General features: G+C 42.7%; 1 protein-coding gene across 20 annotated transcripts in view; it reads right to left on the bottom strand.

The window, feature by feature from the left end:
* tou (toutatis) overlaps positions 1–17,703 on the bottom strand; it is a 144,884-nt gene that overhangs the window by 20,467 nt on the left and 106,714 nt on the right. For 15 of the 20 annotated variants that reach the window (XM_067355133.1, XM_067355140.1, XM_067355145.1 and 12 more), the window contains 11 exons: positions 5,761–5,982; positions 4,927–5,112; positions 4,205–4,364; positions 4,067–4,084; positions 3,605–3,851; positions 3,043–3,340; positions 2,119–2,510; positions 1,868–1,942; positions 1,493–1,795; positions 981–1,258; positions 273–354 (listed from right to left, as the gene is read on the bottom strand). In XM_067355133.1, the coding sequence (XP_067211234.1) occupies positions 273–354; positions 981–1,258; positions 1,493–1,795; positions 1,868–1,942; positions 2,119–2,510; positions 3,043–3,340; positions 3,605–3,851; positions 4,067–4,084; positions 4,205–4,364; positions 4,927–5,112; positions 5,761–5,982 (2,261 nt within the window). Of the gene's footprint in view, positions 1–272; positions 355–980; positions 1,259–1,492; positions 1,808–1,867; positions 1,943–2,118; positions 2,511–3,042; positions 3,341–3,604; positions 3,852–4,066; positions 4,085–4,204; positions 4,365–4,926; positions 5,113–5,760; positions 5,983–9,520; positions 10,249–17,703 lie in introns of those variants that run through there. The other 5 variants (XM_067355141.1, XM_067355150.1, XM_067355146.1 and 2 more) reach the window with 4 other exon arrangements.

Genomic DNA, 17,703 nt, shown 5'->3' with positions numbered 1-17,703 from the left:
TCTATACAAGAATATTCATTAAAAAGAGGTCGTATAATATGTATATATAGACAGATGTATATATATGTATACGGAGATAATATATATATGTATATATATATGTATATATATAAATACGGCACACACAGAGAGCATGCGACACGCACGACAGGTGGACAAAATACAAAAAAACGTAGGTATCCCAAATAGAATAAGAGAACAGTTTTTTGTGTGAATGAAACAACGAGATCGAGACAAACGTGAAGGAAACTCAGTGGTGGACATCGACTTACCTCGAGCAGCTGTTGATTCCTGATCTCCCGCTCCCGCCTCACGGCTTCCTGTCGCTCCGACTTCTCCTGCTCCTTAATAAGCCTACAATGAGGGTATCATTAAGTTCCCATCATTCCCAAACGATAAAAACGCTTGAACAAATCGTTAATCAACGGGCTGCGCTGCCCGCGCCAACCGCTCGTCCATAAATTTTACGAATGCACGAGCGGGCCCGAGTTTTGAATTAATATAGTAAACCCGCGACGTCCGCTTTCAGGTTTTCGCTCGATAATATTTGCGGTTACGCGCACGCAATAATCTTACGGCGAAAAGATAAATGAGCGCTAATTAAACGTCGACGTGTTGCAAACGCGAGACTCCGGATTAAGTAATAAAACCCACTTTACCGCGGCAAGCAAATAAATAACTGCGCTCATGGCGACGAGATTAGCACTTCAATAAACTTCATGATTTACTTCACCATTATCGATGCTTATTTCTGCAGTTATTTAAAGCGGTTAACGTTGAATAATAATTTAAACACGCGGTGTAAATTTTTCTAATGTTGTTTTCTTTATTTTTTTAATATATTGTATGTCAAAAATATCATATTTCGAAGTTTTAATTTAGAAAATGTCGATATATATATATATATATATATATATATATATATATATATATATATATATATATATAAATCAGTGCGTACGAGTAATTGAACGCCTTACCTAGCTTGTTCTTTGTGTCGTTGTGCTTCTTCCTTCGCGAGCTTCTTCGCGTAAGCTAGCTTGTCTGCTCTCTCGTACTGATTATTTGTCCGTACGTCTCTCAAGCCGCCAGCCGCTCTGAGTTCCTCCAATCTTCTCGCTACTTCCTGGGCACCGAGTCTGACGAATTCGGCTTCCGCCAAGCCCATTGTTGGCTGAAGAAATTCTCCGACCAACGGACGGGAAGAGAACGAGAAATTGGCGGTTGTTAACTCGGCGGGATTCTGATGCTCCAGAAACTAAAATTAGACAGTAAAAATTTGTCAATCAAAAGTCAAATAATTTGACCAAATTTCATTTCTATTTCAATACAATTGTGCCATCTTCTTCTTTAGAACGCGGCAGCGAAGATAAGACTATAACGAAAGCAACGACAGTTTGGCAAAAGTACCTCGAACTTTCAGCGAACTTTATGCGAATCATTTTTGATAACGTACTCCAACCGTCACTGGCTTTAACATATTACAACCAACCTTCACTAGATCGGGACTGCTTCTAAAAGTTTTCCCGCAGGGGCTGTAATAGGACACGTCGCCTTTTATCACTCCCGTCTTTCCTAGTCCCTTGATAACCGTTTCACGCTTCCAGCCGCGCTCCAGCGGCATTTGGAGATCTCTTTCGCTGGGCCTGAGCTTCCTCCGTTTCGCGCTTGGTGTGCCCTCCGCGTTGTCGTCGTCGGTGTCCGTGACCACGTCGGTGTTACTGCCGCTCTCGCTGGTCACGTCCATATTGCTCTCCTCCCCCGACGCCTCCAATAATTTGTTCTTCATCTTCTCCTGCAAAGATCTCTATATAGAGGGAATGACTTTAGTTCAAAATCATAAGTTAAAAAAAAAGAAAAAACGAACGTGATTCCTCGCCCACGAAGCACGATTTGGTCGAGGTTGCTTCTTCTTCTGTATCTTCTTTAGCAAATGATAGTACTTTAACAGAAGATAGTTGTAAAAGAATGTGCAAATTAGAGAATCATAAAAGTTGAAATAGAAAAAAAAGAGAAGAAGAATATTTTATTGAATGTAACTTTATGTAATTTTATTAAAAATAAAAAATATCGATAAAGGAATTCCAAATTGCGCCCGATCACCTAATTTTTTTTTACCTGATTCTTATCGTCATTTTGCCCGGCGGCAGCGGAAACGTGCATCTGGGCCGCCAGTATGTTCGTCCTGAGTAACGACACTTGCTGGTGAGACAATGGCACGTTTGGATCCAAGGTCGGGCTGGGTTTAATTCCCAGGGCTCTGCTCTGAGCCAGCAGCGAGGCGACCGTGTTTTTCTTAGGCTTCGATACACCGCGGCCGAGATTTCGCGGCCTGCCGTCCTTGTGATGAGTGGCGGTGCTCGCGCCCTCACTTTCCTCGCTACCGCTGCTCGGCCGCTGCGGCGAGTCTGCGGCGGCGAAGAGCTGCGCCAAGGAGGGACTAGGCGACGCCGGCACCGGCACCGAATTCTGCGGCACTCTTCTCGGTTTGGGTCCCGGCTTCCGTCTCGCTGCGATAATCCATAAAGTTTTTGTTAATCGGATCGAATCTTCCTCGCGCGGAAAGTTTTCTTCGAAATAAGGACAACTTATTTTATCTTTAAAAAAAAATCTTGGCTCGAAGATACAAACTTTTCCAGTGAAAACCAAAATCCTACGCTTACATTTATAAGTTCCTGTTTATAACGAATGTCTTGGCAGATTGTAAAACCGAGTAGATAAAAAATTACACAATAATAAATAGCGATTAGTAATTTTACAGTTTCAGCTGTGATGATTAAAACTCGCGCTATTAATTTAATATCTATTTCACTTATTAGTTTACTTCAAGAAAATTGAATCTTGATACTTTGATTTATTAAGAAACAAACTTTGAAAGATATCAAAATTTTAATAATAAGCAATTGTGTTGATAAAAATATTATTAAACTACTTTTCCCATTTGGTAAACAACTTCCTCGGTAAAAACACGCGGCGCCTTTCTACTACAACGCGATAACGATCGGGAGCAAGTCGCATTGTGCCGCATAGCGTTATACTTACACGTTCGATCAGAGGCAAGTAGCGATTGACTTAAATTACTGAGCTGACTGAGCGGCTGACTACCGGAAATCGGCGAGCTATTGCTCGTCGTTGCAGGCTTCAAGGAGAGATTTAAGGGCGCGTCTGAGTCGTTGACGTTGTTGTTGGCATTGGTATTATTGTTGCTGTTGCTGCTGGTGGTGCTGCTGCTACTGGTATACGCCGGCGGCGCCGACAGAATGGAGCCGTTGGTCGAATGAGCCGGCAACTTAATCACTTCGACTCGATCGACTGAATCTCTGTACTCGCTCGAGTCAGTCTAAAGGAAGATCAAACACGGCTAATTATGTAATACGTTTCACAGCCGATGCAAAATTAATGCTACCAACTGGCTTTTGCGTGATTAGTCTTTAAAGAAACAGATTTAATCACAACAGTGATTGCGCGTCAGTTTTCTGGTTGCTTTTTAAATATTTCTGACAGTAACAATGATATAAATAAGAAATAACGAGTATTAAGTCTTCGATTTTATGGTTGGGTTTCAAAATTACGATAAACGCAAGTGAAACGGCTCTGAACGTACCCCCGTGCGATTGTACTTCCTCGGCTCCATCATCAGCGACGACGATGACGTCGTGTTCGTCTGATGCGCACTAAGAGCTGGGACGGGCGGCGCGTGCACACTGACGCTGGGAGTGTCCAAGGATATTGTCTTTTTCCTGCCGCGGTTCGTCGTCCCGGGAATCTTTGGACCGACTATACTCGACGTGTACTTGATAATTTCCGTGTCGGGAGGTAGACGCACACCTCCCAATATACTGCTGGGATCGCTAGAGAAGACGTCGCCGTGACACCACTTATATATTCTCGCAGGAAAATTTCAAAGCAAAAAAAAAAAATTGCATGATCGAGAAAATCAAATAATAAAATTCACGCGTCTACTTTAACTGAAAAATCGAAACCGGCTCTACGTTTTTCTTTAATCAGAAATTATATCGTAAAGCTGCAAAGAAAATCTATTGCGTAATTGAATTGATGTATTCACCTTCCTTCCTTCGCAGAACTGTTGCGATACGGACACAGCATGAAAATACAATTTCACGGAGAGTTAAGTAAAATGGTCTTTGAAAGTTCTGTGTCCTTGCGTGTATTTAGAGCGTGCAAAATAAATATGACGCCTTACCTGACGACATTCGTTTGCGAATTTGGCGCACTGCTGACCGGGGTGCTGTGATGAGAGGATGTCACCGGCGACTGAGTAGACACCGGCAGGCTGCTCGTCATACTCGGCGTCGTCGAACTACTACTGCTAGCTGGCGTCTTGTGACTTTTACTTGACTTAGCTGTTCGGGTCGTAAAAACGCACATAATTATAAACCCGCGTCTTCAATTTTCCCAAATCTGAATTATCGAGAAAGCCCGTGTCCTTCTCAATCCGACGCGACTGTCGATCGTTGGGAAAACAAGTTTCTGAATTTACAGGAGTTTTAAATTCCTGTCACATTAACGAGTAACCTCATTTAACTTTAAACTTGAGCGGAAAGAGCGAACTTTAATATTGTGTTACGACTTCAAACGTAAATATATAAAATGATAAAAATATGTGGCTTACAAAACAATTATAACGGTAGATCAGAAAAATTTTGTAAATACAAATTTGATAATTTTTAGAAAACTGTTTTAAACGAAACGCGGCGAAAACAGACGGTAAAAAAAAAACGGAAGATTTATCTTACAGAATACGTTGCCAAGTTTATCGTTAAAAAGAGAGGACAGTAAAAATACGTCTGCACGTGTTTCGAGTGACATTGTTATTCCGAAAGGACTCGGCGATCGAGGATTAGCACGGAGACGGGCGTTTCTCAAGTATCGCGCGATGCAGCATTGTCGATTGTTGTTACTTACACTTACTAGACTTGTGGGACGAGAGGGACGGGGGATTAAGTAGAGAGGTAGGAGGGTAGGATGGCAGAAGGCTCTCGGCACCAGGTGGAAATCCGGAAAGTCCTGCCGCTCCTAGCCTCGCGATGTAGTCCTGCGCCGCCAGATGAGAGGCCATTGTCCACCATGCTGCACTGGCTGGAGTGATACCTGCGAACAGTGCCCCCGTGCATTCCGTAAATCCACTCGGTCCGTAAAATACGATCTTAAAAGGCGACTCGACATCGCTCGACTCTTCTCAGTTCTCGATAAATCAACAATATAAAAAAAAGTACAATTTTCTACAAGTAATATCGTTCTAAATAAACAAGTTCGAAGCTTCTAGTGGAATCTTCGGAGTCTTCTAAAAATAATGATAGACAAAAAAAGAAAGTAAAAATTTTTAATCTTAATTTGTTTACGAGAAAACTGAAGCAAACTGTACGCAAATGTTTTTAATAATGTTGACTTAAATTGGCATTAAGCTGCTATTAAAAACTAAGCAAGCGCCTTGAAAAAATAATTTTTTTAACTGCGTTAAACTACCAAAAGAGCAATTTTAAATTGTTGTATCAACATATGACGCTGCGTTCACCTCAAATATCGCGTTAGCCAAGTAGCGATCCCAAATTATCACGAAAGCAAGCCGTGCAAGAAATACGCTTTCAAGAAGGTGCAATGTTAGTTCCAATGACGTGTACGGTCGTGATAATCGATGAGACTTTAGACGGCGTTAAGGCGGATTGAAGTTACAACGCCCGGGAGAAAGGTAGGAGAAGAAGAGACGAAGAGTGAGGGGCTGGCGGAAAATTTACTTACCTAGACTCGCAGCTTGAGTGGCAGCCACGCCGAGCGTACCGAGGCTGCTGTGAGAATACGGCGACGGGGGTGGCGCCGAGGCCGGAGTGTGGCCCCCGAAGCCAGGCGCTGAACCCCCTCGGCCCAGAATAGCGTATGGCAAATGGTGGGCCCCCAAGCCATAGCCACCCGGTATCCCACCGAAGAGAGACGACGCCGCGCTGTCGCCTCGAGGCCAGTATGCTAAAATTAAAATCGGAAGAATTGCGTGAACGGGCGAATCTGTGAATCGAAGGCGCTCTTACGCGAGCCGCGTGTCGATGAATAAAGCTAACAATGCCAGCGGCGTCAATGAAATCAATGAAAATGATGACACATGGAGATCTCGGAACGAAAATACTGAAAGAAAAAAATTCCGATTTGGATAATTTTCAAAGTCGTTCACACATCGCGAGCATCAAATTCGCACAAACGATACTGCAATCTCTGTTCGCTGCGATGCAAAGTTATGCGCGCTCTGTGGAATCCTAATTCTATGTTATTCTATTCAATGACGCTGACCCCTTTCGTTATATTATGCGAAATACAATGCACGATAACTGTTCTGCATAGATTGGCACACACATTGATCCTAGCATACTATTATTGCTTCAAAGCCTTGCGGCGATTTGAGTAAATTAATTAATTATCTGGGAGCAATGTATGCTATTTGTTTATGTGATAATGTCGCGGAGTAATGATGTTAATTTATTATAATCTACACGCAATAAAATATATTTACGTGATTCACAAAAAAAAAAAAAAAACGTGCGTAAATGTTGCACGCCATAAATAAATACATCACTCGATATAGGAAGTAATTTCATTATGAAATCGTAAATGTTTGCAGAGCTCAGAATTGTTAAATACATCGCGATAATTTTGCGAAATATTATTCCCGCTGACGTAAAATATTTTGAATATGCAAAATAAAGCGAAAGTATTCGCGTAATAAGCGCGAATGCCTGTTTCATTTAATTATAAATTTTTTAATTATAAATTAAGCTCGCACAAAGGCAACAAGATAAGCCGATTTTCATTCTTCTTGGGTCTCGCAATTAAAACACCGATTAAACTGTATTATCACGTTAACAGTTATGTGAGAATAATAACGACAATGAAGTGTTCTGTAACGCGCAAGAGCGCGCGCGGGTAAGTGATATAATTGAGTAAATCGTGCATGCATGTTGTAATTTTAGAAATTAAGTGCACGTATCCACCTAGTATAGACGCGATGAAAATAATTCACGGGTGCCACAAGGACTCGTTATAATAATATCAATCGTACCGACTTTAGCAAAAATTAATCATCCCGTTGAAACGATGTAAATTAGCAATTCAGCTACATTCAAACAACGAATATACAAATCAGATTTTCTTTTCATCGAGATCTCTCGTATTTTAAGAAAAAATATTTCGATACTTCAAGAGAAAAAAAAAATAGAGAGCTTCTGTCGCCTAACAAATATGCAACGACACACAACTTTTCCCTAAAAGTTTGATTTGATTGGGTGGATTATCGCGAAAAGGCGAACTCTTTTAGCCACTCGATCTCACGACGTTAGTTTTGCGAATGGCGGTACTCGATCATTTGCGCCGAGTTTGTGCAATTTATTGTTGCGAACGCCGGTGCAAATGTACCGTTGATTTTCTACGAGTGCGACGGCCTTGAGCAAGGCCGTGGCATTGAAATCCGAGCGCCGCTTTAATTTATACCGGTCGTTGAACTCCGCACTCCGGCTTATACGACTGCTTCACCCAGTGAACAACCGTCGCCGCCGCAGCCGCATAATGGTTTACGTGCATACGTACGTGTTTACAATGCGCCGCCGTGGATGCAATAAACGAGATATGTAGAATCGAAGTTACGTTCACCATCGATTATCCCAACAGTCTTTAAACATTCTTGCGAAACGCCGGCAATCGCGCGTGCCTTCGATATTTTGAAATAAAAAATTTGTTTCCTTTCTTCACGTACTTTTTTCGTTTTTTTCGTTTTTTTTTTTTACAGCATATCTGATGCGGCTTTAAATAAATTGCAGACCCAGAAATAAATTGGCATGATTCCAGGAAATGTCAATGTTCTAAAATATTCGATCATGGGATAACAAAAAAAAAAAAAAAAAAAAAAAAGTAAAAAAGCATCAACCAACAGCCGCGCTCTTTGAGCTTTAATTCAACGAGCTTCGTAATTTCATTCACCATCAATTTCCTGAATGCCACGATATAAGTTCATGTATATATACTCCTCTCCGGCTTCTGACCTCGATTGTCGACGGCGTGGTGCGCGCGCGCGCACACAATTTTCTTTTCTTAATGACTTCAACGACGAGCGGAAAGTCGTATCGTGCCTTCCTCTTTAATCTAGATGCTTTAACGGCAATCCATTATTCGAACAACTAACAACCGGCCGGCGCATTAACCGGCGTGGCCGCCATTTTCGGGCGCGTGTATTGTTTGATGTAACGTTGCCGTGCCGGAGCTCGTAAAGACAGCCAATAAAATATGCCCGGTGGAGGAGCGGCGGGCGTTGTATTTGCGTATTTCATTGTTACTTTTCCATTTGACGTAAAGCGGCATTAACACATATTTATGCGTGACATGACCTATATCGTTCGATAGAAATTACATCCATCGCGCCACAGCGTGAATGATACGCGCCTCGAATGACTCAATACATCAAAATCTTGTTTATATTATCGTAATATTAATTGCATTACAAGCACGTGCACATAGCGCGAAAAAAATGTGAATAATGAAACGTGTTAAACGAGTTATCAACGAGCGGCGATGAATCAAGCTGAAGAGATGCTTTGCTCTCTTGCTCTTGAACTTGCTACTTATTTATAGGCCTCGATCTATCTTCTTGAATTTATAAGTCTCAATACTTTTTCCAATTTAGAACATATATTATAAAGTGCACGCCTATTTATAGATTAACTTATAATAATGTGCACAACCTTCAGACATAGATTTCCATACTGGAATATCATTATCCTCGCGATATGCTAATATTATGCCTTGCCGCTTGGGTATGTTTCATTAAATATATTTTCCCGCTCTGTCTCTGATCATAGAATTTCGTAGACGAGTTTATCGTAAAAGTTGCTTCTTAATTACAAACTATTACGCATAATGTATCATATCCGTCGTATAAAGTGCCATAATTATTTGCTCGTATAAATTTAATTAAAGTATCACCGATATCCTTCCTTAATCAATTATGCTAGACAGCGACTCGCGCGCGCGCGCGCGTCTTCACATATCTAATACAAAATTTATTGTCTGCGGCCGCCGGATAATCAATTTTATTTGTTTGGAGCAAGCTTTTGATCCCGAACGAAATATTCACACAATACATTTAATTGTTAACTACATAATGATACATGCAGATCGAGTGTGCTAAATAAAATTATACAATATTTATTTGTTATTCTGAAATTATTTTAAATTATCATCATCGCACTCTATCTATAAAGTTATTTTTTATCTCACTAATAAAACCACAAGATTATTTATTGATTATCGATTCTGCTACGATTTGCAAGCTGTGTTGCCTATTTAATCTTTACAGTTCTAATAAAATCTCTCTTAAAATATTCCAGATTTGAGAAGACGATTCGTTTCACGGGTTAAATATAAACCGTAAAGTAATTGTGCTAAGGCGATAATCACATCGAACGTTCACAGTACACGCGGAATACGAACCATTATCTCGGAAACGTAATTGCACTGCACTTACTTGCGCGCAACTTCTCCTTCCTCCGTCTCATTACAACGTCGCCATAACATCATCCGGTAATATCCACGATTTCGCAGCAGCAATGTAACGATGCACCGAGCGGCTAGTTGCCCCGAACGCTCGTCAGACCTTTTGCGTACATCTTATCGCCGGTTATCTTGAGAACTAAATACATCTAACGTTTCGCGCGATTTAATTCTTTATCTCAGATCACCGCGGCACAACAGACTAACGTTCCGCGATTCACTTGCCGGCGAAGATGCATCGCGGTGCGACGAGAGGAGCGACGAAGCGGTCCGACGATTGTCAGCTTCGTAATCCACCGGCGGCCACGCGCGGACGAAACGGTCGGAAATGCAGATAAGCCGAAGCGGCGGCAAGTCGACGTATCTCAGGCCGCTCGCGATGCGTCACGTCTATCGATTTGTGATTAAGCATTCGTACGCGAGCGATGGAGGGGATCGCGGAGGAACACACGGGGGTGTGTTTGTGTGTGCCTGTGTAGACGACGTCGGTGGCGAACGCGAGAGTGAAAGAGGGAATGTCGTCGCGTGGTGGGGTCATCGTTGTCCGTCCGGTCGGCACACGTCATCGTTGCCGCCGTCGCGTTCGTTCGTTCGGACGCGCGCGACGCGTCGCGACGCTAATTTCCTGTTTTTCGTGCCGCGCTAATAAAGGACTCTCTCTCTCTCTCACATTGTTTCCCCGCTAATCGATGGACTCGAGAGCCTCGAGCAGCCGAGCTTGAGTTTTTAACCGATCAATGGATGCAAATGGGTGTTTTGCTCCTGAAAAAAAAAAAACCCGTCGCTTTGACCTTTTCGCTGTCGCGCCTTTCCTTCTTTTCTCTTTTCGAGATTAATATTTCTAAAAATGTAATAATTGCTTTCCTGAACTTATATATCAAAGTTTTCCACAATCTGTTAATTGATACAAAAAACATTAGAGAATATTATTAGAGACGATTGAAAAGGAGAAACTAAATTTGTATCAACTTTTCAATATTCATAATAAGCGTCTGTAAATTATATTTACCTCGAGATTAAATGTAATCTAAAAATTTATTCTTCCGTGGAGGTATAATTCTGGAGCTTATTCTGTTTCTACAATGGATTCGTCATTTTGCTTTAATCGCCGGTTTAAATGGCTTTGTACTCTAAAGTGGAGGCGCGCGATATCTCCGCAGTGCGAAAACGAAAGCCCATTTATAAAACTCTAAAAGGATGCATCGGGCTGCATTAGGAAACTTTCCCCGAGTCTCGACTTTTGCGCGCTTCGCCCTGTCGACACTTGGTCCGCGAGTTTCAAGGTAACGCTGCTAGTGAAAACGCTATATCGCTTTTGTTTTCTTTTACGGCGTATCGCCGCTCAGCAGTGAGTCGGAACCGAGTGCGTTTCCGAGAGAAATCAGACCGACGACAATGAGTCGAATGATAACCGTGTTATTCGCGCTTTTCGAGACATCGCTGTCACTTCGAGATGTACTTCTAATGGTAATTGATATTTTTATGCAACAGTGGAAGATCGATACGTCGTGGATAAAACGAATCGTAAGAAAAACGATCGACGGCTAATCCGTCGCGATATAATTTCAACGTATGGTCCTGGCAGTACGTTTATCCGCAGATATATCGGATGCCATAGTAAATTTAGCTCCTGCCAATCCAGGCTGGCGAGAATGTCCGGCCGGTAGATCGTTGACATCCCGCGGCTTAAATCGGAATTGCTCGTCCCCAAAACGTCCGCCTCTAATAAAACCACAGCGGCAAACTTGCATCGTCGCGCGTCTCTCTGATAAGCGCGGTTGAAAATCGCCAAGATACGCGAAATGTATTTTAACTCCTTTTGCATTATTCTTGGCCGATCCTGATGTGTGCATTTCGGAGTTCGCAAAGTTTGATAAAACGAAGAAAGGCAAGGCACTCGTGAAATGAAAGACAGTTGTAACGAATTGGAAGTAAACCTAATTTGCACCGCTCGCGAAAACGTAAAAAGTTCAAACTAGGTCTTACAGTTCTCAAATTAGAACTTTGCGCAATTATTATTAGCCTCGCTACGATGTATATGTAATATGGCTGTACTTCGCTTTGCAGGATCCGCTCGACATCGCCAAAAATACGCGTGACAATGCCAGTTCAGCGCGCGCAATACGCGAAAACCGGAATGGATTTTCGCCGTGAGGGCTCGACGATTCCAACCGCGCCATCGCTTATCACCGCGCGCACGCAAAGGACGGGGAGGGACCGGAGGGGGGACAGGTGAGACAAGCAAGACAGTTTGCGAGGAGCGCATCTCGACATGCGGCGGCGTATGCATAGCGGCACGCACAGCAGCCCGGCAAGGAGCCTCCCGAATGCAGCAACAAAACACGCTCGCCGCGGGCTTAGGCGAGACGAGAGCACGGGCGCGCTCGCTGCAGCAGCATCTCGGGTCGCTCGGAAGAGGAGCGTGTTCGTTCGGTCCGTGAGCCGGGAAAATGGCCGTGTTATTAAATCGATCGGTGCTCCGGCCAGTGGGGAGGGGTCGGGCCTGGGGTTTAGGGCGAGGTGGAGAGAAGACGGGGCGACCGACGTGCGTATTATAGATATACACGGGGGCTGATGAGCGCGCCGCGGCAACCAACGGTGGAAAGGGACCGAGGATTACGAGTGGTGGCCCTTGCTCGCCCCGGAGAACCAGACTTGCGTACACCAGTAGTTCTGGTGCTCGCTCGCCCGCTCGCTCGCTCGCTCGCTCGCTCGCACACGGGCGAAAACGTGCGGGACGAGCGAAGCGAGAAACGCGACGCGGGGTCCGCCGATGCGGAAGAAATTGACGCTGCTTTAACGATTCTTCGACTTCGTTTTGCTATCGGAGTCGTTAACCCTCTATTGTGTAACGTCCAAGTAATACACAGGCACTCTCACTTTTTTCCTTTAAATTAAAATCCCTTTTTTTTTTTAAATTAATTTCGATAATTGACGGTATTCAATGGTTACACATCATTTCTGGCGGAAGAAAATTTGGTTAATACGGAAATTCGGAACAGCGAACATTCGATTCGCAAATTTTTCAAGTAATTATAAAGTTAATACTACTTCGATAATCAAATCAATAAAATTGAATTGGCTGACAACAACGGAGATTTTTCACACAGAGACACGCAGGCGGACAAAATCACTCACAATCAGTCTTTCAACCGGGTTCATTATCGACTTCTGTATGTGCAATCTTTTTTTTTCACTACGCTAATTTCCTTGATCGATGTCGACGACTTTGCGATTTTCCGCGGTAAAAGCGCGGCGCGTGAAGCGCACGCATTTTACTCGCCCGTAATTTCTTCGCGGCGCGGCAAACGCATCGTCGGAATTGAAAATGGCCAAGCGCTACTACGACTGTTGCGGAACACAGCGTAACGTAACTTCTCGCCGCTATTTTAGGGGCGCAGAATATACGGCTGGAATTTTTTTTTGGTGCACAGGCCCGACGACAGGAACGTGCCAGGAAGAAAATAGCCCGGACCAACGGCGCGTCGCGCAACGACGGCGCGAATCTTGCGGCACGGAAAGGCGTCGCGACAGTGGGCGATTTCTACGAAAATCATCGTGTCCCTGTCGCCTAAGTGTGAATACATGCGTGTTTCGAGTAACAATTAGGTACGCTATATGTGGCCGAATGCGAGACACGTGTCTAGAAGCTCTTGCCGCGACACAAAGCTTTTACCTTTATTAACAAGAAAAAGACATATTAATTATGTATATTATCAAGCAATTCGTTTGTTATTCTTATGATAAAAAAAGATAAAATTATACTAAACTAAATAAAATTTAAAAAAAAAAGGATAAAATAAAACAAAAATTAAGTAATAAAAACACATTTAATATCGAACCATTCATAGAAATTATTTGAATGACGATCGTTTCTTTTATTAAACTCACTGTCGCACGCACTGTGCCAAATTTAACGCGGTTGCTCGCAGGCGGCAAAAAATCAGGCGATTTATTGGTCGTAAATTTTTCCACGAGTTGGAAGAAGCAAACGTTGGAGCCGTACGTGTAATTCACGGCTGGGAGACCAAAGGGTTATAAGTCGCAAACTCGCGCGAAAGTGCTGGTCTTATGAAATAAACTGTTGCCAGCATCTGCGCGCGAGTGGAATAAATTCACTCGGAATCTCACCGGTTGTCTCGTATTCCTCCCACCCCTCCTCGATATGTACATGCAAAATTCAACACACTTATGACGCGAGTAAATTATTCGTGCGCGATGAATCTCTCCGCAAAAAGCTATGAAATAAATATAGAAATTAAGCTAATTTACGATAATTAACAACGTACGTGAAAGATATGAAATTATAAATCTTCACGCCGATATAAAAACGGTCCGGCAAAAGTTAAAAATAATTTTAAAGTAAAATAAACCGTGAAAATTAGAATGGTTTTTTCAATATTTACATTTCGAAAAATCAAATGCATTATGCAAAACTGATTCTAAACGTCGCGTTAAGCGAGATATAAAGAACTATTGGACTGTATATTGGTTAGCTCATTCATTAAGCAAGATGCAGTATAATTTAGCTATTCCGAGCGCGTAACGAGTTTCCACCGCAAACGCGTGGCACAAAATATCGCGCCTCTAGTAGTGCATTATTTTGCGCGTCAAGAGCAAAATCCGTTTTGCTGAACGAGGTCTTAATAAACCGTTCCCGTTCCCAATTACGGCTCTGAAACAACCGCCGCGGACACACGCGGCGTTTAAAAATTAATGAAAAAATATTCAACGAGACCTTGGTAGCTGACTCTATCGTCGTACGTTTACGATAATCGCGTTTGCGCCGGATGGAAAATTGTGATTTCGCAACTTCACCGCGCGGCGCGTTATTATTATTTTCAAAGTTATCCGGCATCTCAAACTGCTTCACGTTAAATTCCTCGCGCTGGCAACGCTAGCACGCAAGTCCGTCGCCGTTTATGTTATGCTTGTCGCCGCGCGTTTATAACTAACGTAACTGCAACTCCTGTAATATAATTCACAGTGAAGCGGAACGCATTTTCCGTCCATCGGACACCGGTAACAAGTTACCGAGGCGACATCAAACACACGCTAAATCCACGCGAGACCCATAACGTTTCCACCCTCGGAGTTCGGGGCGGAGACGCTTTGACGTCAGTAAAAAGCCGCAATTACTCGCGCTCGAGCTAATACAAAGTCGATACTACAGAAAATCCGAGGTCGCGTCCGCGTTTTCTTCTCTCCCCGCGTCGCTTACCTCCTCATTATTTCGGATCATAACTGTCCAATCCCAATCGAGGGACGACGATTCCACCCTCGGGCCCTTTGTGACGAAGAACCCGGCGGCGAACGGGCGATCGATCGAGAGATCGGAATGCCGGGGTAGACAGCGAGCGACGCGAGGGCTGGCTCGCCTCCAAATCCGTTTAATTTCGTTTACGGGACACGAGAAGCAGCGGCGGCAGCAAGCAGTCTTGCCGGCTGCCGTTCGTTTACCAGGATTGCGCGAATGCATCACGATGGGATTGTCGAGCGCGCCGTATTCACGTCGAGTCAAACCGACGCGAATGACATTTAAACATCGAACAGCTGATCGCATGACGCGACAAAAAGTCGGTCTCTTCAGAAAACGCTCTAAAATAAACATCGGCAAATTTGAACATTTTCTGCGACAAGTTTGAAAAAATTAATTTTTTATAAATTTCTCTTTTTTCATTGTCGATCGAAACAACCTCGTAATGTTCAAAAATTCTTGTACAATGCATCTGTGAAATCTCACTTGCGAAATTGCATTTACGTTCTTATCGAACCATCGTGGGGTGAAGAGATCGATCATTGAAGCCCCGGGGGTGAGCTTGTTTCTGTGCCATCTAATCGCGTTACTCTCATAGCTTACGAATTTCCTTCTTCGAGTATAATCGGGTGAGCCAAACGCGTAAGTTTATTAGCCGCAACGTAAACTTGACGAAATTGCTGTTAGGAGGTCTGCGAAGTTATCGATTCATCGACGGGTCGTTAAGCCGGGAAAAGGTACGGCCGGGGAAAATGGCAGGTGGACAGACCGGATGAAATTGAAAAAGAAAACAGATAACACGACGATTCGCGCAGTGAGCGCGAAGAAGGTCGCGTAATGCATGCAGTACTTTGTACGTGAATCGCGGCAAATTGCAAGATGCTTATTTTTCGCTCTCACTTAATTATTCACAAAATCGTATGCGGAAATATGTATTCGAATTAATTTTCCGATATCCGGAATCAACCACGTGTGCGAGCTGATCAACTAACGAGGCACAAACTATATTATGTTATGTAAATAGTTTAATAATTAATAGGTTAAAGGTCAGAGATAGACTACGCGATGGATTTCCAATCTATCTCCAAAAAAATAGATTTTACGAAGCACAGATTTCCGCTACTGCGGCTTCATTCGATTATATATTGAAAGTGAGATTTAAAAATAAATTATTCATCGACAAAATTCAATTTCTTTATCTTTTACAACTTTTTTTAAATTTCGACAGAATTCGCTCGAAACGGCTGTTGCTCCAAATCTTTTCAGGCAGCATTTTAAAATAAAAAATATAAATAAATATCACCGAGATGAAAATTTCTTGGTATTCAAACGTTCAAAGATAACATTATCGATGGCGCTCAACTTTTCAACATTCGATTTGTAAATATTTTCGCCTCTTTCAGACGGCATATACGTGAGACAAAGATCCTTGGCGCTCTTCGTTCTCCCGGAATACAAAATCATTGAAGAAGGAAGATGAATACACACGCCGAAAGGTATCGGCGCTCGGTTCAAAGTCCGACTGCAGCTGTGTGCATTATGCAGTGAGGTAGTCACAGCACGCGAAAGGTTCTTACTAACGCAATCCCGCGAAAGAAATTTCTCTCGGCTACATAATTCAGTGGCTTAATGTTTTAAAAGAGTAGAATGGGAGGTGCGGGCGCATATATTCCTGAAAGTCGATTGATATTTTTGTACTTCTCGGCTGGATGCGTCTCACGGCGCACAGCGGTATACGCTTGCATGCGGCAGTGTGTGCGTCTCCGTATCTTCCCCGTGCTCTCTCTCTCTCGCGTTCGTTTTTTTTCATCGCCTCGAGAGCCGCGTGTATATACCGAATTCGAAGCACGGTAAACGCATTTATCAAGCCGCGCAAGCGTTACGCGAGTGGAAACGAGAGAGCGATGGGCGCGCGTTGTGTTGCGTTCGTTCCAGTGGCGTAGCTGCATTTTTTTGCGCTGTTACGCACAAATCTCATGCTTTATTTTTATTAACTTGCAGAGAGATAAAAAAAATTACTAAAAAATATATATATATTTATATACAAAAATATAAAAATTCAACATACAAAAATAGAATTGATAGAAACAATATCGCACAGTGCCGGTTTACACGAGTGTATATTTCATTTAATTGTAATAATCGCTCAAACATGCAGACACCTAAAAGAATATGTGTCACAGACAAATATGACAATTCCCCCAAATTGAACTACCGAATGAAATATTTACCGTTCCGCAAAAACTAATAAGTTTTAAATTTCAAATTAATCTCGATTGGTGGTAAATGTCAAGCTCACATTTCGCTATTACTGGAACGTCACCGCAATCAAATATTGAATTTATTTCAAATAAATTTAGAAAGAAAGAAATATGTTCATCGTTCAAAAAAAAAAGCGAGTTATTAATTTCGTCCAATTATTAGATCGATTTCAAAATAAAATTGCAATAAAAATTTTATCGCGTTCCACATTTTTTCCGTACGCGTTTTCCGCGCCGAGGAAAAGGGGACCGTGTGTCATCCGCATTTAGTTTCTTATGTTTTGCTTGCCCCGCTACACTGTAGCTACACCACTGGCGTGTATGTAATCAGCGGCCACGTGTGGGACCGACATACGATCGCTCACTCGCACACGTATGTACAAGCGAGAGAGGCGTCATTTACGCCGGAGCTAAAGTATGTACTCGCGTTTACGCATTCTCGCACTGACCACGTGTACACGCAAACAGCGATAGGTTATATCCACGCGCATAGACTGCGGAAATTATATTCTAGATATAATCTATGCAGATAGCGCGTAATCTATGTAGACACGCTTATAATAACTGTAACTGCTCGTGTTTTTTTTTTAATGTAACGCAATTATTCAAAATGAAATAAAGCCGCTGTTAAAGCTGTTA

The sequence above is a fragment of the Linepithema humile genome, chromosome 5, assembly GCF_040581485.1.
Source record: "Linepithema humile isolate Giens D197 chromosome 5, Lhum_UNIL_v1.0, whole genome shotgun sequence".
NCBI lineage: Eukaryota > Metazoa > Arthropoda > Insecta > Hymenoptera > Formicidae > Linepithema > Linepithema humile.
This window is presented reverse-complemented; position numbering and strand designations above follow the sequence as displayed.